Here is a 21,943-nt window from a genome sequence, read left to right as displayed (position 1 = left end):
TGTAGGCCTGGTATAAATCCCACTTGATCATGGTGTATGATCTTTTTAATGTATTGCTGTATTTGGTTTGCCAATACTTTGTTGAGGATTTTCATCAGTGATACTGGCCTGTAATTTTCTTTCTTTGTGTTGTCCTTGTCTGGTTTTTGGATCAGGGTGATGCTGGCCTCTCCCTGGGCCTTTCTTAAGTGAGCCAGTATAAATTCTAAATATGTTGCAAGTAATTTAGCCCCAAAAGGAATATTTTAGTATGTACATGTTGAATCCCAAGAAAGGACATAAGGGCAGGCTCTGTCTTACGCACTGGAAATGTATGAGCTCACTGAGTCCAGACAGTGGTCCTAGGAGAGAGATGGCATGACTGTCCCATTTTCCAGCTGAGAGCACTGAGGCAGGAGAGGACTGAGGAATTTGCTCAGGTCATCCTGCCAGTACGAGGTGGAGTTGGGATGCAAACCCAGGAGGCTGAGCCCTGTTCCTACCTACCCCAGTGTCTGCCTGGCATCATTATTTCCACCATCACAGCCGTTTTCCAGGTACGGTCACCTGCCTGCCTGGACTTGCCCTGCCCTGTGCAAAGCCAACACACCAGGTGAGCAGAGTTTCACTAGTAACTGTGGGAGAACAGAGAAATCTGGACCCTTGCAATTTCATTTTCATGGAGCGCAAGATTCTAAACATTTTTAAAAAAGTGTGAACCTGTAGAGAATCTTTACATGTTTTTTCCTGACTCACAGTTCAAGAAGATATTATGGGAGATAATCAGAGGCAAAAGGAACATTTTCTAAAGTTGGAGCAACGAGTAGAAGTAAAACCCTTACAAGAAATATTTCAGCAAAAGAGAAATTTCTTCTTCTTCATGAGAATAAGGAATTGCAGAGTGAAATGCCTTAATTACCCATGAAGCAAGATAACCTTACGTGACTGCCTTCATTTTAAGAGCACTGGAAAGGAAGACACCCAGGATTAAATGCTCACGTCTGTTTCCAATTGTTGGAAAACTCCCGATGCCATTCCCCAACCTCTGAAAATACTCCTGTGCGGAATAAAATTACTGAAAAACTTTTTTGCATTTCATCTTCTTTATTTTAAACTGTTAAAGGGATCTGCATAAAAATGGATCCATTTTTCTTGAGCATCCCTCTGTATTTGGTGGTTCTCTGGACCACTTTTAAAAACAGTACGATTTTCTGATTCATAATGCTGCCTGGAAAGAATAAATGCTATAAATATTGGAATATAATTACACGTGGGGAACAAGCTAGAAGAAATTGAAATATTTTCGCACTGACTCTTTAAAGACTGGAGAAATAAGAAATGTATAACAATCCTTTAAAAATAAAGTATTTCTATAGTATTTTACCAGTGAATAATCACAACATTGAGAGCAAGGAAAAAGTCAGCTTATTTTAAACAATGCAGTAGAACAAAAATACGCATAAGGACGATTCTATTAACTAGGGACAGTGCTGAGTTTAATGAGGACACTGTAACTACAGCGAAAACATGATTCCTCTGCCAGGAACACGCAGACCCCACAGGGCGACCCGCTCCCAGCCTCACCTCAAGTGGGTCTCTGTGTCGAACTCTCCTTAGGGAGCCTTCTTGCCGGCCCCCACAAGAGAAAATAACCTCGCCCACCCCTGGTGGTCCTTAGTCCACTTACTTTCCTTCATTTTGTTCCACTGCACTGATCACAGTCTGACATGTTATGTATTTATTTACTACCTGCAGCAAATTTTCCCTAATGGCAACAGCAATATGTGGGTCCATGAGCTCTTCTAGAGCCTTGCCACACTCCATCAAGAGGCAGAGTCAATTTCTGCCACTGGAACCAAAGTGGGACTGTGGCACCGTGTTGACTATAGATTACGGTGGAAGTGACACTCCGTGTCCTCTGAGGTGAGAGCACAGAGGAAACACGGCTTCCTCCTGGCTCCGTGTCTCTTCTGCAACGCTGGCCTGCCACGTTGGGAGGAAGCCCTGGCCACAGGGAGGGGTCATGCGTAGGGGTTCTGACACCTGCAGCCAAGGTCCCAAGAAGTAGCACCAACAGTCAGACACGTGAGTGACCAGGACTCCAGACGTTTCCAGCGCCCCTGGATTTAGAGTCTTCCAGGTAAGCCCCAGACACTGTGGAGCCAAGACAAGCCTTCCTGGCTGTCCCCTGTCCTAATTTCTGAGCCACAGAGGCTGCAAGGAAGCTCCTTTGGGGGCACGCTGCTCCAGAGGGCAGACACTGCCTCTGCTGGTCTGTGTGGCAGGACAGAGCTGCGGCACGTTGAGCAGAGAAGGGCAGGTCCTTTTTTGGGGGCAACTTGTCTTGAAAACAGCAGCTGCTACTCAAATAGTAACCTTGGTATCTTGGTTAACAAACCACAGAACAATATGTGAGCTTTTATATGTTTTCAGTTTGAGTTAAACCAATAAAATACGTGGGAAAACTATCCAAACATCATAAGGAGTGAGGGATTCTAACAGCAGAGTGCCTGGGACAGTACAACGATGTTACGTCATAAGCATGACTTCTGGGGGCTGCAGATCCTGGCGTGTGACCCACATGCCGATGCGTCTGTACCTCGGTGACACTCGCCCTTTGCATAGCCCTCGTTGACCTGAACCTAAACCACTGGTTCTCGACCCCACTGCACATTCGAATCACATAGCACCCAGGCTCCCCCTAGGCCAGCTGAAGCCAAATCTGTTTTGGAGCAGCGATTTAAAAAATGTCCAGGGAGCTGGCGGGCTGGCCCTTCCCTTGCTCTCCTTTGGGCCAGAGTCACATGGCCCCCCATGTCTGTGGTGTCCCCACCGTGGGCTGCTGTATGACCCTTCCACTCCCCCAGGCCTTTCCTGCAGGGCCTGCCTGGCTCGCTGGAATCCTTGGTCCTCCCTCCCCACCACCTCAGCCTCCCCACCTCGTGGTCTCCTCGCCACGCCCCAGAGGCTAGCACATCCTTAACTCCCCTGATCCTCCTCCAGCTTCTCTCACGTCTCCCCCCATGGCATGCAGCTTCGTGCACAGTCCACGTCCTCACGTCCATGCAGGGGCCTCCTTCTCCACACCACTGCCACGCACAGGACCTGCTCTCAGGCCTCCTCCCCAGCAAAGTTGCTCCTCCAGCCGAGTGCATCCTCTCCTAACGGCCCACCTCTCCCTAAATGCATCACCACCCAGTGTAGCGGCAGACCATCCCCCTAACGTCACCATCCGCTCTGCTCATCTCCCACCCACCACACCAGCTCGGGTGTGATTTCAGGAATCCAGATTTCATTCAGGACATTGCGACCTTACAAAGTCCCCGGACGGCTACAAACACCCTTCCCCTCCCCGTGGACCACAAGCTCTTGGTGGACAGGGCTGCCTCTAGCTCATCTCTGGGTCTTCCAAGCAGCATACAACGGTGTCCTCTAGGTAGTGAACGGCCAAGAAGTGTTTGTTATTAACTTGAATTAAAGATACTTAAAATTCGAAGAATAACAGATGGAGGGGACCAGAGGTAACACATTGTAAAGATCTGGTCTTGCCTAAGTCTTGAGGTCAGTTTTTACTACCAATAATGATAATAAGCCCACAACTTTATTTGAAGGATAGAGGAGAGGAGGTCTCAGGGGATGTACACTCTGAAGAACAGGGAAACCCCAAACGCTACAAGTGTAGATGGAAATATGAAAACACGGAGTTCAGAGCAATCTGGTGCATTCCTAAAACTTGTAACGACATAAACGCAAAGATGCGCAAGGACTAGAACATCACCAGCCCAAAGGAGTCTTAAAAAAAATGAAGCGAGTAGTGCCAGGGCTCAGAAATCATCTATTGGAAAATCCTATGAATGACGAGAATTACAGTGGTGACAGTGACACCCAATCTCGGAAACACGCGCTGACCACAGCAAAATGAGTGCTGAATAAGAGGACGGATGCTAAGTCACTAATTCTAAAAGGAAGCGTAAAAGCTATTCCTGGCCAAAGTGAAGTCGGCAGAAAGAAGAAATCATAATCTCTTGTCTTTAAGATTCCATTTACCCACTGGGCCGCTCATTACTGGAAAGTTACAGAAAAAATGCAAGTGATTCAGAGACGATGGAAAACGCTGACCTAGGCAGACAAGCCGAAACAGTGAGAAATGCCCGCCTGCCTTGACTAAGTAGCCTCCGCTCAGGGAAAGAGCCGTGTTCCCTGGAGAACAGTGACCCTTGGGTTTAGAACTCATTTCCTGATGGGGAAGCGCAAGTGATGATGGGAAATTCCAGAGACTATTTCAGGTAGGGTGTGACTGATTCATGGCACGGGAATGAGGACTCAATCGTCACTCATGCATCAATGAAAAGAAGTTTTAACTAAAAATGTTGAGGATTCTTTTTTTTTTTTTTTAAGAAAAATAGAAAAGATTTAAAAACATGTTCAAGTCATATATTTTTGTCATTAAGAGGGAGCCCAAAAGTTGACTCACTCAATTATAGGAGCTTCTTCAATTCCATATTACAGATGAGAAAAACAGAGAACTCAGAAAGCAATGTAAGAAAAGAGGAAATTTGGCAATTCTTCAAAAAGCTGAACCTACTCCTAGGCCTATACCATAAAAAATTGAACACAGGGACTCAAACAGATATTTGCATGCCAATGTTCATTGCAACATTACAGAACAGCCAAAGGGTAGAAATGACCCAAATGTCCATCGACAGATGAACAGATAAACAAAATGTAGTATACGCAAACAATGGAATATCATTCATCCATAAGAAAGAATGAAGTACTGACACACGCTACAACATGGATGATCCTGGAAGACATCATGCTCAGTGAAAGAGGCCAGACACAAACGGACAAATATTGTATGATTCCATTTATATGGAATATCCAGAATAGGTAAATCCATAGAGACATAAAGCAGATTAGCGCTTACCAGGGGCTGGAGGAGGGGGGACGGGGAGTTATTGTTTAATAGTTACGGAGTTTCTGTTTTGGGTGATGAAAAAGTTTTGGAAAGAGCTCGTGGCAATGGTTGCTCCACATTGTGAATGTAATTAATGTCACTGAAGTGTACACTTAAAAATGGCAAATTTTATGTTGCATATTTTCCCCACAATAAAAAGAAAGATCAGGGCCAGCCCCGTGGCTGAGTGGTTAAGTTCGCGCACTCCACTTTGGCGGCCCAGGGTTTCGCCCGTTCAGATCCCAGGCATGGACATGGCACGCTCATCAAGCCATGCTGAGGTGGCGTCCCACATGCCACAACTAGAAGGACCTACAGCTAGCATATACATCTCTGTACTAAGGGGCTTTGGGGAGAAGAAGAAGAAGAAGAAGAAGAAGAAAAGAAGATTGGCAACAGATGTCAGCTCAGGTGCCAATCTTTAAAATAAAAAAAAAAGATGTCACAACTAGAAGGACCCACAACTAAAAATATACAACTATCTACTGGGGGGATTTGGGGAGAAAAAGCAAAGATAAATAAATAAATAAATAAAAATTTAAAGAAAGATGAAAAATTAAAATGAAAGAAAGGCAAGAGAATAAGAAAGTAAGGGAGAAAAGGAAGTAGATTAAGGTATAGACGGGAAAAGAGAAAATAAGGGAAGAGAGAAGAGCAAGAAAAGTCTTGGATGGAGGGAGAAAGAGAAAGAGGAAGAGTGAAATGAGAGAAGAGAAGTAAGAACGAGGAGAGTGAGGGAGGAGGCAGCATGGAGAGGAAGAGCTGGAAGCAAAGGCTGGAGCCCCCTGGAAGGCGAGGTGAGCATCTCCTGCTCGGCCACGGAGCAGCACGCCCAGACGGACCCCTCCCGGTCCTGTTTCCCCGAAGAAGCCCTAGTCCTGCAACATCTGAGCTCCTAGGCCAGCGTCCACCTGCCTGCCAGCCCCCAGGGCCCACCCCCCGGATCACCCGGCCCCAGCATCCCAGGAAACCTGAGTCTCCCCTGGGGCAGCCTTCCTCTCCCAGCTTCCTTCCATGAGGACGACCTGCAGATGGCCCTGGTGTGGTGAGCACCCTTACACACCTTGAGCACTTAGGGAATGTCCTGTCGCATTCTTGACACAATGTACTACTCGTCATCTTGACATTGTCGAGGGGTAATTTGAAATATGTTTGAGGTTGGGAAAAAAGTTACACCCAGAAGTAGATTTGGCCTATAAATTCATGGCTTTCAAATCCTGTCTTAGAATTCTTCAAGTGAAAGAACTTGGAAAAAAAATAGCTCTGCTGGACCAACTAAACTGATTAGTTGTGATCAGAAATAGAAGGTAACAAGTTATTGATCATAGCAACATACTAATCTTTAAACATCCAAAAGGAAAGAAACCCAAGGATCCCTCATCGACATTCTGGACTGGCTCGCGGTACGGTGGTGCGGGTTTGCGGTGGGGATGCCTGCCAAGCGCTGCCTTTGTTTCCTCCCTTCCATGAGTGCACATGTGCAGGGGGGTTTTCTCTGCTCTTCACAGAGTAACGAGGCATAACCGTGTCTATGTCCCTCCCTCCAGTGCGGGAGAACAGGGAGAGAAGCTGCAAACACCTATCTGCAGCTCCCTGAGAGCCAATGACAATACAGTTACATACACAGTTTACGAGTTGTTCGAGACAACCATCCCAAACCACCAACCACAATGGTGCCTCCTACCCATCCAGGCGCACCATCAAGGTCACTACAGGCAGCTGAGCCCACCCCGCTTGCCCCTCCTTCTCGCCTCCTGGCTGTAAGAGTCGGATCTTCCCATGGTGTGAGGAAGAAACTAATGTTTGGGGGCAGGGAATCAAGAAAGCAGTTGATCTTAAATTGTTTACATTAATTAACTAGCCTGTTCAGGGTAATTAAATGTTAATTACAAGAGGTATTCTGCGTTCACTGATGAAATTATATCTTCACGTTATTGACTCTTTCTCTCTAAATGTGAGTGCTGGATTCACTTGTTTACGTAAAATTAGCAGGCTGTAAACAGATCATCACAATGTATGCCAGCTTTCTAAAATGACCGCCTTTAGAACTTGGGTCATTTGTTGGTTGTGGATGTGATATTTTCCAACTGTTATAAGACGACATTTTGTCAACCAATGAAACACAGCCATGGGTAAAACGACAGAACTTCTTAATGGTTTGAGTATTAACTTACTAAAATTAAGAAATATCCTTTTGATAGCCTATTATAAAAGTCTGTTATTTTATATGAGTTTAATCCTTAGGAAGAGTCCTAAAGAAGCCAAGATATAGAGGGAGGACCACTGAGAACACAAACACCACCTTGCAAGGGGATGGGTGGTCACTACGGGGACACATGACAGGCAGGTTCCCGTGAGGGTGATGAGAGGACACATAAAGAGCATCTGACACGCAGCAAGGGGTCCATAATGGGTTGCAATTATCGTTGCCAAGAGATGCTCAACTTTGATTTTGTTATGATTGACTTTCTCTCTTAAAAACTCCTCATTAAATCTAAATTTTGATAGAAAATACTTTCATGAAATTGAAAAAGGAAAAAACACCCAAACCTATGTGTGTATGTGCATATAGACGATGAAGTTAGGAATTCTCGTAAGTTCTCCTAGGTCTGTTTAGTAACCAGGCCCACAGTCTATCATCGCTTCTGCAGAGCCAGCTGAAGAGGAAAATGATTCCTGCTTGCAGAAAGCGAGAAAGATCCAAATTGAAACCAAATCAAAGAACAAAGCTACCTGTATTTAATTAGGAAGAGTCAAATCAGGCTATTGAGGTACGCGGTGGCGGAACGCTACTGTTCTCATCCCCTATGTCACCTCAATAATTGGAGGCCGCCGAACACCAAGCCCTGGCTGGATTTGAGATAGATTTTTGGAAACATCTCCCACTGATCACTTGCTTTGGTGTGCCCAATTCCTCAGCTTTGCACAAAAAATGTCAAAAAGAACTTTGAAGTTTTCCTATCTGATGATTTTGAGACGATCTAAATGCCAAGAATCTGAATGACGGGGGTAACACGAGGAAGCAAAACCCTTGGTTTAGAACAGTTTTCTCTTACACGTATTAGCATTTGCTTAACTGTGTTAACTTCATAATGGACAATATCAAGTGATCCTTCTGGTAGGGAAAAGATCGCATCCTTTCAAATCTCGCTAGGCTTTGAGATCAATAATGGGAAGTAACGAACTGGAGAGCGATGAGGTCACAATCCTTTTGGGCACAAGGAAGAAGAGTGCGTCAAAATCCAGCCACGTCGAAGTCTGCTCCCCAATTACTTAAGACGAGCCAGTCAGTGGTCGGAAGAATTCATTACTTATTTTCTGGCAGAGGAAAATCTCTCTAGATAATTAATGCTTTTTTTTTTTTTTTTTTTTCACCAAGACAGAAACTAACTGACAGAGATCTCCTCGAAGCCTGGAGCCTCACCTGGATTAATCTGGGCACCCGAACACGGCGGTCAGGTAATTGAACCTGTCTTTGGGGCTCAACATGTGTGCTTAGCGGCAAATACGACGAAATCTCTTAAATATTATCAAACGTTCTATCATTAAACAGAGATTGGACGGAAACAAGGGAAGCCTAAAAATTGACAAGGAGTTCGGATGCTCTCCTTGGCTAATATGTCCATTTTTCACCTGAAGCCCTCTCCAAACGCAGTTTTGCTATTAAGCAAAACCCAAAGAAAGGTAATCAATTCCAACTAGAAGGCACTTATCCTGGGAGGATGGTGTGCAAGGCACTTCAGACCCCTGGCTGCCTGCCAAAACCCAGACAACAGCCATCAATGTTTCTGACTATCCGAGGAGCACAGGGGCCATGCATAATTGACTAGAAGATGGGCTAAAACTGTGCCCAATCAGTGTGTGATCAAAAACGCGTGGAATATTCAGTACCACTTGATTACATGGGGCCTCGTCCTTTCTCTCTCCTCATGAAATCTCTTCAAGGTCCAGAGTACTGTAATAAGATCATTACTGTCAAGCAGTACGAATCGCAGGCAATGAGTCTTGGGATAGGAAGTCATACTTCACAAGCTCCCTGGTCTCTCTCTCTCTCTTTTTTTTTTGTATTTTACTGCATGCAGAGGCAGCAAGGCGACGAGGCGGCAGATAATGATCACATCACTGTGTGGCAACTAGAAAGGCACTTTTAAGAAAAAGCAGAGCGGAATCAGTTTAAGAGAAACGAAAACATGTTCCCTTTGCTTTTTTCCTCCTTAAAAAAAAAATTAAATAGAATTAAACGGTGTGCAGTAGTCGCTTTTCATGAACTCTGCTATAATGCCATTGAATTTAACTATTTGAGAGATTTTCATATTGCAGCAAAGCCCGTTACCCCACAGACAAATGGCCAATTTTCTCCACGTCCCGCGTACAAAAGAAGCCCTTGTTAAGTTGTGTGTGTGCGTAAATGGCGACGCCTGCTGAAGTTTTCACTGTGCCTACTTCTTTCATCGGCACGAACACCCCGGGCTTCATACCTGGTGCCTATTATACGTCTGAGATGAGAGAGGGGTGTGGGTGAAGCCAGGAGGGCATTAGCAGAGATTACAAAATAAACACATGAGTTTATCTCAAACCACACCCGCTCCAGAGCAGTAATAATACATCTTGAGAAGACGAGAGCGCGCCGTGATCAGACCCGGCAACCACGGTGAGGCAGACATTTGATTAACACTTAAATCAGCAATGCACGATTCAAATGAAAGATGAGGAGCTGCATCAAAGCCCCTTCTCCCCCCATCTTCAAACTGTCCTTAAATATGTTCACTCCTCTCATCCAAAAAAAACTCCAGGGCTATCATCCTCAGCACCAACAAAAAAACTGGGTTCTTTGCATCTGAGTTAAATGTCCTTAAGTTCAGAAAACTTAGGAGTGATGTCCTCTTGTCACATAGACAGGAGACGTCCTGTTCTCTAATCCTACTTGTTCTAATTGTCTGCAAAGTAGCTGAAGCAATGATCCTTTTATTTGAATGTACCAGAGAGCATACGTGCACATGCGTGTGCACGCACACACACCCACGAGATAAGCAATACTGTTTGTGAAGAAGCCATGCCACAACAGGGATGCTGAGAAAAGAGGCTGAGATCAAAACTGGTGAAGGAATTACTGCTTCCGAGTTCTTAAGGGCAATGGTGGGGGTGGCGGGCATGGCCCTGTCGAGCTGCGCTGAGGAGGAATAGAAGGCACAGAGGGAGAAGCGCCACCAGGAGCCACAGCTCAGAGCCATGGCTCCTTTTCATTCATGCCCAAGCCCCTTCCCTAAGCCCTTTCCAAGGGGGCGGCACAGGTGCAGAGCAAGATTCACAGACTTCCAAGTCCTAGAGACCTGATGTAGACCCCAGACTCACCACTCACTTGCTGATCTAGGGCAAATTGACCTCACTGAACCTTTTTTCCCATGTGTGAAAATGGAGATACCACTGCCCACCTGTCAACACTATCGGGTTGTCTGAAGCATGCCAACAAGCTAACACACGTTTAAGAGCAGGCACTGAATCAATCGTGGCTTCCTTCCCTCGTGCTTAATGGCAGATCCTAACAAGGGACCCAAGGCCCTGCAGAAAGAAGAGTAGGGTGGAGAGAACAGACATGACATGCAGAGCCATGTGTGACCTGAGGGACCGAGTCCATGAAATATCTTCTTTCTTAAATGGCACGGGGAGGGCACGTCAAATCCCACAGGCAGGAACAGAGCATTACGAGGTGTTATGGACTGAATGTTTGCGTCCTCCCAAAATCCGTCTGTGGAAGCTCTAACTCCCAATGTGATGATGGTATTTGGAGATGGGGCCTTCGGGAGATAATAAGGGTTCAAGTTGTGAGGGTGGGGCCCTCAGGATGTGATTTGTGGCCTTACAAGAAGAGAGAGAGCTCTCTCTCCACGTGCAGGCACCAAGGAAGGGCCACGAGCACACAAGAGAGAAGGTGGACTCTGCAAGTCAGCCATCGACCCCTCACTAGGAACCAAATGGGCCAGCACCTTGATCTCGGACTTGCCAGCCTCAGAACTGCGAGAAAATAAATTCCTGCTGTGTAAGCCACAGTCTGTGGTGGGTTGTTATGGCAGCCCGAGCCGACTCAGACAGACAGGGTATACAAAAATTCCGTTCTATACTTTCCATTTGCCAAGTTGCTTTCACATAGACTAAGTTTTGCATTTAGTCACTATCTTTTTTGTTGTTATTTTACATCTTTAGGAAGAGGAATGAAGTCTCCTCTACCTGTGAAATCAAGCACAGCCTCGTTTCCTTACTGCCAGGGCTGGGAGGAAAGACACAGAATACTCAGCTAGAACATCTGAAGATAAACCTCCTGGGTGGGTGTCTTTCTTTCCTGAAGTCCCTGGACGTATGTATCTCATGCAGAGTCTAGAAATGTCTCAGGCCGGCATGAGGTAGAGATGCACGAGATTCAGACACGTCGACACATCTCTCTTCCGAACGTCAGAGTTTCAATTTGCATCCCTTTGTGATAAAATACACGCAGCACAGGAAAAGCGTAAAAAAGACACGAGCAATTAGAACAGGAAGGAACACACAGGTTGAGCACCACTGGCCCTGCCTCTCCCAGTGGCAGGACCTCGGTCCGAGCAGATCACATCACGCCCCGGGTCTCAAGTTCATTGCCCCGAGTGAAGTGATATGGGAAGACCTTGGCAGCTCTCACAGTTGAGAACGTCAGGAAAATGACTGTGAGAGATTATCTTGGAATCCTGTGAGTCAGCTAACTCAGAATCTCCCAAACGAGGCAGAATTCCAGTTCCAGAGTGCCCGGAGGAAGATGTGCTGTCCCGACTTCCGCCCACGGACACTGGAGGCTGTGAGCGGCTGGTGCCGATGGAGCCCCATGGGCAGAAAAAGCATCCCTACGTTCAGGGAAAAGAAAAGGCGATGAGGTCTGTTGCATACCTGTATTTTAAGAAAAGCACCTTGAAAGCAGTTTGCATTTTCAACGGCGACCCCACACTTCTGTTAAGCAGGAGATGGAAGGATTAGCTGTGCTCCATCAGGAGTATCCCCAGGAAGCCCAACCTATCTTCTAACAAGATCTATCACTTTTCATATTTTTTCCTCTATTTTTGCATAGCAGATGTTTCAGTCCCTATATAATGGGACGTGAACAGCTCATGTCCTCTGCAGAGCCTCCGTGGGAGTTTCCCAGGATCCCCATGGGCTCGGGGTGCCCCGGACTCTCTGAACAGGCTGCTTGGGTGGCCACAATCTGTTTATAGGTCTGCTTTCTCCACTGGACGGAGGGCATCCTGAAGGCAGGGGCCCCCTCAGTCACTTTTACATCCAGCACCAGGCAGAGCTCTTGGCTTGCGGCGGGTGATCAATGAGCTTTCACGGAACTGAATCTAACTCTTTAGTTTGCACGTACTTGAAAAAAAAAAAAAGTACCGAAAATCCTTCTCTTGTTGTCAGTTCATCATGATGGGGAATCCTCTGTTCCGGCTTCTCCTGCTGTGATCGACTCATCTTTGTTTATTTCCGACCTGCCGACTTCCACAAAGGATCTGTGAGCGCTTACAGCTCGTGCGTGTTTGTATCGGAAGCACTGTACCCTGCAGGACGGCTTTTGAGTCAACTGTGCCCCATCTATAATGTCAACGTCTAGAGTAAACCCAGATCTACTCAATTTCAGCAGGTTCGTTCTCATGGAAGCTGGAGTTCCAACCTGAGAACTCGCTTCAGAAAAATGATCTGGTTGGTGGGGAGCAGGCAAGTCCGTCAGAATACACGGTGTCTCCCGTAACGGCCAGCTCAAGGGCGAAGAAATCAAGCCCACCTGGTTCCCTTATCAGAGTCAAAGTTACTGCGTTTAAGGAATATCTTCCAGGAAGATGTTCCGGTTCTTGGTTTTTCACATTCACGCTAATTAACTGCTCAACTCAACGATTCAGATGCACTAACCAACTAGTTTAATAATAAGGACGTACAATTAAGAAGTCCTTATTGTGACAAAAAATTACTGTTGGAGACTTCTTATTCTGTCCTTTTGGTGCCAAAATTAAAACAAGGAGTGGCGTGCTGCTGGAATGTTCATGAAGATTAAAAGGAGGAAATCATGATATGATAGTAGCACCTGCATGGCTTTCCTAAGTCTTCCCTTCCTGTCCCCTCTAGCCACCTCCGAATAATATGGAATTAAACGAGGCGGCCCCTGAAGACAGGAAACAAACCGCGGTGATGGTCCCTCAGCCTTGACTTCTGGCCAGTCTTATGTACACCATCGTGCATAACGTGCAGTAATTAGCGTGTTAACTGTGCCCAAGGAGAGAGGGAAGACGGGAGCATCATGGTGATAAGATTCTTCAATAACCAAGGAAACAAACCGCCCTCCCAAGCATGATGTGCAAAATCCCCGAATTACCCAAAGATGCCCCAACCTGCACAACACTTAACACAACTCAACGGTCACAGATGAACTGAGCTTCAAGGCGCCGGCGTATTGCTTTCCGGTAATAATAATACGCAGGAAAAAAACCATACAGCGCTTGTGCATAAGTCTTCATTTTCTCTTCAAAGTGCCTTCCAAAACATCAACTAATTAATAAAATTTTTTTCCAAAGGTAAAAAGGTAATTGATCAGCACAGCAACATCTGCTTTCTTCGGATCTATCTGAAAACAACACTCTGTTTCTCCACTAATTCAATCACTACCACTGGTGTTCTAAGTTGTTGGAAGTAGATGACATTTAATGAAAATGTGATGCTTTCTGCAGTGTTTCATCAAATAAGACAGCCATTCTGTACCAAATCTGCAGAATGTAAAATTAAGTTCTCCAACAGGTTAGCTTTCTGTGACTTTTACAGCTCAAGGCTGTTTGGTCCTTCTTCTGAATGACCCATGCCTCTTGCAAATATTCTGCCTGAAATCTGAGGTACACTTTCTTGTGTATGTTTTATGCCCATGTGAAGGCTCTAAGTGCCCTACGGGGAGAGAGGAGCTGAATTTTATTTCTCGTGTCTCCCATGGAGTCAAGAACATAGTGCTGGCTGCTTGCTATTTCATGAAAGAATAAAATGATTCACAACATCAGGTTCTCCTTTGCAAGAAGGAAGGAAAACTCAGTCCTGGCTGACCTTGGCAACTTGGAGTTAACGAAATTTGTAAACAGGCTTGGGGACTGACCTCTGATTGCTTAGTGGGTACAGCTGTGATGGGTGAGTCCTTTTTCTACCGTAAGGAAGAGAGCCCAGTTTGTGACTTTTCCTCTACAAGATAATATTTCAATATCCATCCAGGATCAACCATACAATGGTTCTGTAAAGACCCAGAATGAATGACCAAGGGATGGAGGTGGGAGGATAAAATAAATCCCCTTCTGAGACCTTTAGAATAAAGCGCCTTGAACTCCAGGGGGAAAAAAACAACAGGCTTTCTGCATACCCTCTTGTATAACAAGACTGGGCAAATCCAGACTGGCCCTGCATTTTTAAAGAAAGATCCCTGCTACAGAACTTCTAGATGTTAGGATCCATATAAAAGTCAGAGTCTTTCCATGGAATCTGAGAAATATCAAGGAAGCTACTCTGCCTGCCCCACTCCTAGATTCAAAAGCCGCTCCGCACACCTCAAAGACTTGCTTTTTGCCTGGTGGAAAGAGTTTGAGGCAGAGAATCAAGAGACAGTTCTGTCACCTACCAGCAACCTGACCCTGGACAAGAAAGCCACTTAACCTCTCTCTACTTTCGCCTTTTCACTGGGGAAACAGGGAAATTAACACTTGATGCAAACTTGCATGAATGTTATAAAACTAACGAGAACCACCAGATTCGGGACCGCAGAGTGGACTACAGAGACCGCTGGTTCCCCTCTAGCAATGACAGCCTCCCTACTGGACCCTGGATAAGAAGATACCCAGAGAGCACCACGATTCAAAGACAATGCCAAAAGATGGCAAGTCGTTAAAGATCTTCAAAGTCCCCACTGCCCAAGAGCCTTCCAGGCACATACCCTTAAACTTGGTCTGGGCACGAAGCCAGGGCCCCTGGTGCTATTATCCTCCCAGAGCCCAAATTCCACTACCAATGGTCCAACCAGTACTGTGCCCACTGCAGGGGACACGGAACCACTGCCTCTCAAGGCAGCCTCGGCTCTTACAAAGTTTTCCCTTTAATATCTGAACCAAAATCCATCTCTTTGAAGCTTCCATCCATTGGCCCCAATGAAACCCATCTGGGCCACCCGGAACAAGGCAGGACCGTCTTTCCATCATTTGAACACCGTTAGCTCGCCCCCATGCCCCTTGTCCTTCGTCACAACTCTTCTCCCCACTGACTTCAAAGGTTCCTTCCATGATACGGGCTTCAGTGCCCCCGCCTTCCTTCTTACCCACATCTGAATTTACTTTCACTGTTCTACAATCATCATAAAGCACAGCACCCAGATCTGAACATCCGACGTTTTCCTACATAGAATAATTCTGAGCAAATCAAATACAATTTAAAATCAAGAATGTCAGCCATATTTTAATGCCCAATGTTCCTATAAAATAGAAATACAAGTAGAAATGGGATACCTGAAGTTATTTTTAAAAACTGAACACCGCCTTCACATTTTTTATGGTATGGCTAGAAGATGGGTTCTAAGAGGCTTTCTCTCTGTCTCAGAATTCTCAATGGGAAAGCGTCCTATTTCTGACAGTCTTGATTAATATTCTAGTTTTCCTGGATAAAAACATCACAAAGTTTCATAATATTACACAAAGGGCCACAATAGTTGGAAAAACTCTCACACACTTTTAGAGGTTATAATAGATGTTGAAAGAACAGATCCAAACCTAGAGGGGCTCCTGGCAGGCTGGGGGAAGCCAATGCCTGGGGATGCTGGAGAAATACATGGGGACCCTTTTGTGGTGAGCTAGGCAGCACCCGTTACCCCTCAAAGGCAGCAACCTCAGGTCTCAGCCCTGGGAACACCCAGGCATATATCCATCCACCTCTCTGAGGCACTTCTGCTGTCAATGACATAAATCACAAATCACAAAGGGAGAGCTCACGCCTCCAGCTTGTACCTCACACTGGCTCCACACCATAAGAAGGGGGCTGGATTACTTTCAAATTTTTGACTTTATTTATTTATTTAAATTTAATTCTGTTTTTTGGAAGATTAGCCCTGAGCTAACTGCTGCCAATCCTCTTCTTTTTGCTGAGGAAGGCTGGCCCTGAGCTAACATTCATGCCCATCTTTCTCTACTTTATATATGGGCCGCCTACCACAGCATGGCTTGTCAAGCGGTGCCATGTCCGCACCTGGGATCCGAACCAGCGAACCCCGGGCGGCCGAAGCGGAAGGTGTACACTTAGCCGCTGCGCTACCGGGCCGACCCCTTGACTCGTTAAATGCTACTAAGAATTATATACAAGCCCAGTGACTGGCTTGATCGTCCAGACATCTTCTCTTACTCATCATGTTCACGAGCCAATCAAATTACCAGGTCAGAACTCGAAATATTTATAAAGATAAGGAATTCTTCAGTCACAGCTTCTGCTCCTATAATTTACTAGATTCATTCCATTCATTTTAAGTTGTAAATATAAGAAAATGATTGTTCTGCGTAAGGTAGGTCACAGCATCTTCTGCTGTCCAGCGTAGAATTTAATGATTGTTCTTCAGCAGAAGAGAACTAATATAATTGAATATAACGAGTGCCAGAGCCATGAGAAACTCACGGAAGGGCTGTCCTCATATCCATCAGGCACACCAAGAGCCCCCACATGGACAGAGTGGTTCCGGCTTTTGAAGCAGCATAAATACTGATGATAAATACCTCTGGCCTCTCCTTTCTGAACAAGTATGCCGCAAAGGGGAAAAATCCCCAGCGCCAGAACCTCTGCGCCCAGCTGAGAGTCTAGGAAGACTGCATGCTGGGCTCCGTCTTGCGCTTGGCTGGAGAATCGCACTGAAGCGCATTCGGGAAGCCCCAACCACTCCCTCAGGTGGGCTCTGGGGACATCGGAGGACAGCACAACCCCTGCCCTTAAAGGGCTCTGATCTACTGCACTTATGAAAGGGTCAGCGGCACAGACTTCCCCAGGGATCTGTAGGAGGCACCGTGAAAGGCCTGAGTGGTTTCTCTCCACCTTCTCTCCATCTTTCCCTTGGAGGCAGACCTGTGTGGCCTGCGCCAGGACCATTCATGCCCTTTGGCTTCTGGTGGGTTGGGTCAGGGCGGGGCGGGGGGCAGGAGACCCGAGGAAGGCAAGAGAGTGAGGTTAGGGTGCTTCCTCTAGGCTCCTTCACCTTCCAGGTCATCGTAGGTTGGATGTGTCCCTCTGTTGATGGCCACAGCTCCTGACTGGAGGACTTCCCCTTCTCTCTCTCTGGGTCCTAATAACTGCCCCTCCTTTCTCTGTTATACCCCTGGGGTTCTGCACCATCCCTCTACCTCTTCCCCCACCTGCCCATGCCTCTGTAGATACTCCCTATGGAAAGCTCCCCGCATGACCCGGCTTGAGGGTGCCATGTCTTCCCTGGGACCCTGACTGAAGTAGCTGACTTCCAATGAAATTTTACTTTTCCCATACTCTAAAGACATTTGAATCTAGTCATTTGTTCCAACGGGGTATGTCAAAAGCCAGACAATTCAATTACTTGACGGATATCTTCTATAGAACTTTTAATATCCACAATTGTGACTTTTCAACATAAGGTCAGGCAGTAGACAATACACTGGCAATAACCAGTCACTGTGCCTCGCAGGAAAGAGAAATAGAAATTTAAAGAGCACCCTCTAAAAATAAAACATACACAACTAGCTTTAATTTCAAGAACAGAATGCTTAATTTCAATGGTTGATGCAATACACTTTGGATTAACAGTTGATAAGAGTATTAAAAAAACAGTGTACATCACTGAATCCAAAATGACCTCAATTGTAGGATGCATTCTGACTTCAGAGATGATAAAATGTGAGAAAAAAAAGTATGCCTTAGATATAATGAAATATAGTGTGTCTCACAGAAATCACTCATTCATAGTTGGGTAGGTAACTTTTCCTAGGGAAAAATGATACATTTTCTTTTTATAGAGAACTTATTGTCTTATTTTCTCTGGGAAAGATGTCATGGCTGTTGGTACTACAGAGAGAATATTCTCTCAACTAGAAAGTGAGGGGCGGTTTCCTCTATGATCACTGGCCTTGAACTTCTGAACACATATCAACCATTATCATCACTCATGCTTGAGACATCGTCATGACTTCTGATTTGGGTGTTTCTATGGCGTCTGGGAGTCTGTCCTCCTGTCTGCATCCCTGCCTCAGTGGGATGGCTCTTTAATGAAAGAGCCCATAGTTGTTTTAGGGCTGAGGATCTGCTCAGCCTTGTCATACACTATCGCTCGGAGCACACAGCGCAATCCCAGTCACTCGGCAAGTGGACTGCAAACATCATAGACATCCAACTGGTTCATGGTCACTTCTCAAACTTCCTTCAAACTCACTGATGGGCGCCTGGGACACTGGTCTGAACCAACAGCCCAACGAAACATAATTGCTTCTAATTTCCTCTAAGGCTGTATCTTGTTCAGAGAGTTTTCACTACGTCAGTATGTGGGTGGGATAAAGTATCGACAACGTAGTTGCAGGTGGACTTGATAATCAGCTTCCACCTAGTGGTGCTTTTGAAAAAAGTCACTGATTGGAAACATGATACAATGTTTATCTGTGAAATGGGCGTGAGGCCTCACCCTAAAGCAATCCTACTCTCCCCCTGGGTACATGTGGCTCACGTTACCCGTCCTGGCGGGAGGCCAATCTTCTTCCTGATTTTACCCCAAACCTCTCGTCAGGGCAGGGGTGGCCACACGTGCCCAGCTGGGTGCTCTATGCTGAACGGTTGTTTGAGGGACTCTCATCAATGCTCAGCATGGGTGGCCCATTCCTTTTCCAAAGGGAAGGTCAGTGGCATCTCGGGTGGTGCTTTGATCCATAATCATTATTTTTCACCACTGCTGATATAACGAAATCATCCTCATTTATCATAACAGGAGAAAATCGGTTTTTATTGGCTAAACTTGTTAGCAGGAAGCCTATGGGAGGCAAATGGTAAGAAACATGGTGACGAAGAAGGGTTTTCAGACTCTTCCCCGCTTGGCCACCAGGAGAGCCCAGCAAGCTACTCGACACTCCGAGCCTCAGTCTCCCTGCAGTGGAACCACGCCGCCACCCAGCTCACAGAATCACGCAAACAACGCACTGCATGCACCATCAGCTCTGCCCCTCCCTTGCTAACGTATGCATTGTGGGTTTACAGGCTCGTCTTTGGACACTGGGAGGGAACAGAGCACTTCCCCTAACATCGCAACTTACAGTTTTGAACAAACAAGCAGAGTATTCAGAAAAAGGGTGGCAGGAATAGAGAAAGAAAAAGGATACAAACGTTAGAGAGGAAGTTCTGCCATATATGGAATCCTTGTTGCAAACAGAGTCTTTTACTATTATTGGTCTCATAAATGATAATTCATGTCTCACAACAATGTTCTGCCATTTTAATTTTCCTTTGAAGTATTTCTTTAACTGGTTTATTACGACTGCAACAATTCCCCCTCCCATAACATGTGTGTGTATCTCCACGTGCATCTGTGGAATAAAAAAATGTAAACCCATCTGAAGGAGCCACTTGGAAAGACCACATCCGGCCATCACTAAGAATTAAAACTAAGGACTCAACAAGTCAAAGCAGAGTCAAGACAAACTGTGACAACTGGAATATTAATAGAGCCCACAAAACAGAGTCGGTGGATGCGAACAGAAGGGGTGTTTATCATGACATGTTGCTGAAAGTCAGAACTGAGGCAGCTGTCTTATTAGGTATAAGATGAGCCAAGATCAGAGAAGATTCCTAAATTAGGAGAGGCGACAGTCTTTGTTAGAGGAATACAACACGGCACACCTCAGTTGGAGGGGACACTGGTGACCCAGGTTGCCAAAGAAGGACAGGACCAAAGACGTTCACCAGGCACGTGATGGGGAGACCAGCATTACCATCCACCAGGTGACAACTACCTGAGGGTAAGACAAGTGATTTGGTTGAACCATCTTGAGAATCAGGCAGCGATGAGAAGGCTCCGAGGGCCCTCTAGCGCCACCCTGTAAACAGAAGGCACACGCAGTGACCTGGATTATGGTGCATTTGTGCTTCTAAGGGTGCGTGATTTCACAAGTTAGAGTGATACAAGTTAACTTTCAGAAACGCAGGCTCTCACCCCCAGGTCCCCGGGAACCCTTACCTTCAGCGGTGCCGGAGAGCCCGTCGGCTTTGAAGTTGCTGGTACTTTTCTTCCTTCGGTGTTTCTTTCTGTTGGCGTGAGGGGAGGGGGGCGGGTCGAGCTTGGGGCTGGTGGTACTGGAGATACTTGGGCTGGAGCACACCGAGTCGCCCAGCCCCGTGTCTGCCACCGGACCGGAAAAGGCAAAAGAACGCAAAGGTTAAGCGCTTAAAACGAGCAGACTTTCGCAAAAATACGAAAGCAACGTTCCTCCAATATCATACAGAGCCCTACAAATAATACACTGTCACGAGATCGCTGGACCGGAGGCCTTGAGGATCCATTCTTAAAAGATCATGGTGGCCCTCGCACATGGCGCCCCATTGTGCCCGCCATTCAAAAACAGGCACTTATTTCTGCATTGTCTTTATGCGCTGGAGAATTTCAGGTTCTCTACTTTGCATGATGGGAGATCTGGAAAAGGAAATTGGGAGTTCATACTTTTTACATGTTTCTATTTCTCTTCCCATAATTCCTTAACATTAGGAATGAAATAAAGACACTCAGGAGTACATACAAAAGGTCCTCTTAAATGGGTGCGATTCTGTGTGCGCACAGGACAAAGGTATTCCAGATTCTCTTTCTTCTACCCCAACATTCCACATGGCTGTTACGTCAGTTTATTATGAGTGAAAACCGGCACGCCATTTCTCTCTCTCACCCATGTCCAGCAATGGCATTTGGAAGTGATACAGCAGACCTGCCAATCTTTGACTCATTGAAGCTACTTATAAAATTTTAACACCAGTGCACAAACGTGAAATTCACTCTCAGTGAAACTCTCAATTTATTTTGTCTATTTTTTTTTATTTTTTATTTTTTTGAGGAAGATTAGCCCTGAGCTAACAGTTGCCGCCAATTCTCCTCTTTTTGCTGAGGAAGACTGGCCCTGAGCTAACATCTGTGCTCATCTTCCTCTACTTTATATGTGGGAGGCTTGCCACAGCATAGCTTGCCAAGCAGTGCATAGGTCTGCACCTGGGATCCGAACCAGCTAACCCCAGGCCGCCTAAGCAGAACATGTGAACTTAACCACTGTGCCACCAGGCCGGCCCATATTTTGTCTATTTTTATCTTTACCAAAGAGAGGACCAAAATAGTACTAAAGGACCAGGAATGGAACGAACATGTAATTCAGCCAGAACAAAAAATTACACTGAAAAAGTGATGAAGAAACACCTTCCAAACACCTTCAAAGTCTTAAGAATTCTTTTGTATTTTTTTTTAAAGATTTTATTTTTTTTCCTTTTTCTCCCCAAAGCCCCCCAGTACATAGTTGTATATTCTTCGTTGTGGGTCCTTCTAGTTGTGGTATGTGGGATGCTGCCTCAGCGTGGTTTGATGAGCAGTGCCATGTCCGCGCCCAGGATTCGAGCCAACGAAACACTGGGCTGCCTGCAGCGGAGCACGCGAACTTTACCACTCGGCCACGGGGCCAGCCCCAAGAATTCTTTATTTCATGATTCAGCATCGTTGCAACTCAAAAGACAGAGTTCTGTGTCATATACATCATTCATCCAACTAATATTTTTTAAGCACCTACTGTGGGCCAGCCACTTTTCGAGATGCTTGGGATCCATCACTGAGAAAAACAGAAAGATTCCGGTGTGAGTGGCACTTACACGGCAGCTGGGCCACGACCCGGAGTACGTCAGCAGGTGGTGAGCGTTATGAGAGAGAAAAGGAGCACATGGAGGCTTGGAAGTTGGGGAGGTGGTGGCAGAAGT

At 45.9% G+C, this 21,943-nt stretch overlaps 1 protein-coding gene across 17 annotated transcripts in view; it reads right to left on the bottom strand.

Moving 5' to 3' along the window:
* Positions 1-21,943, bottom strand: part of AGAP1 (ArfGAP with GTPase domain, ankyrin repeat and PH domain 1) — a 559,287-nt gene that overhangs the window by 109,827 nt on the left and 427,517 nt on the right. For 13 of the 17 annotated variants that reach the window (XM_070618668.1, XM_070618665.1, XM_070618663.1 and 10 more), the window contains one exon: positions 20,178-20,339. The exons of the other annotated variants lie outside the window; for them this stretch is intronic. In XM_070618668.1, the coding sequence (XP_070474769.1) occupies positions 20,178-20,339 (162 nt within the window). The remainder of the gene's footprint in view (positions 1-20,177; positions 20,340-21,943) is intronic. 17 annotated transcript variants of the gene reach the window in all.

This window comes from Equus przewalskii, chromosome 5 (genome assembly GCF_037783145.1).
Source record: "Equus przewalskii isolate Varuska chromosome 5, EquPr2, whole genome shotgun sequence".
In the NCBI taxonomy this organism is placed as follows: Eukaryota; Metazoa; Chordata; class Mammalia; order Perissodactyla; family Equidae; genus Equus; species Equus przewalskii.
The sequence above is the reverse complement of the archived record's forward strand: the minus strand, read 5'-3'. Positions and strand labels throughout refer to the sequence as shown.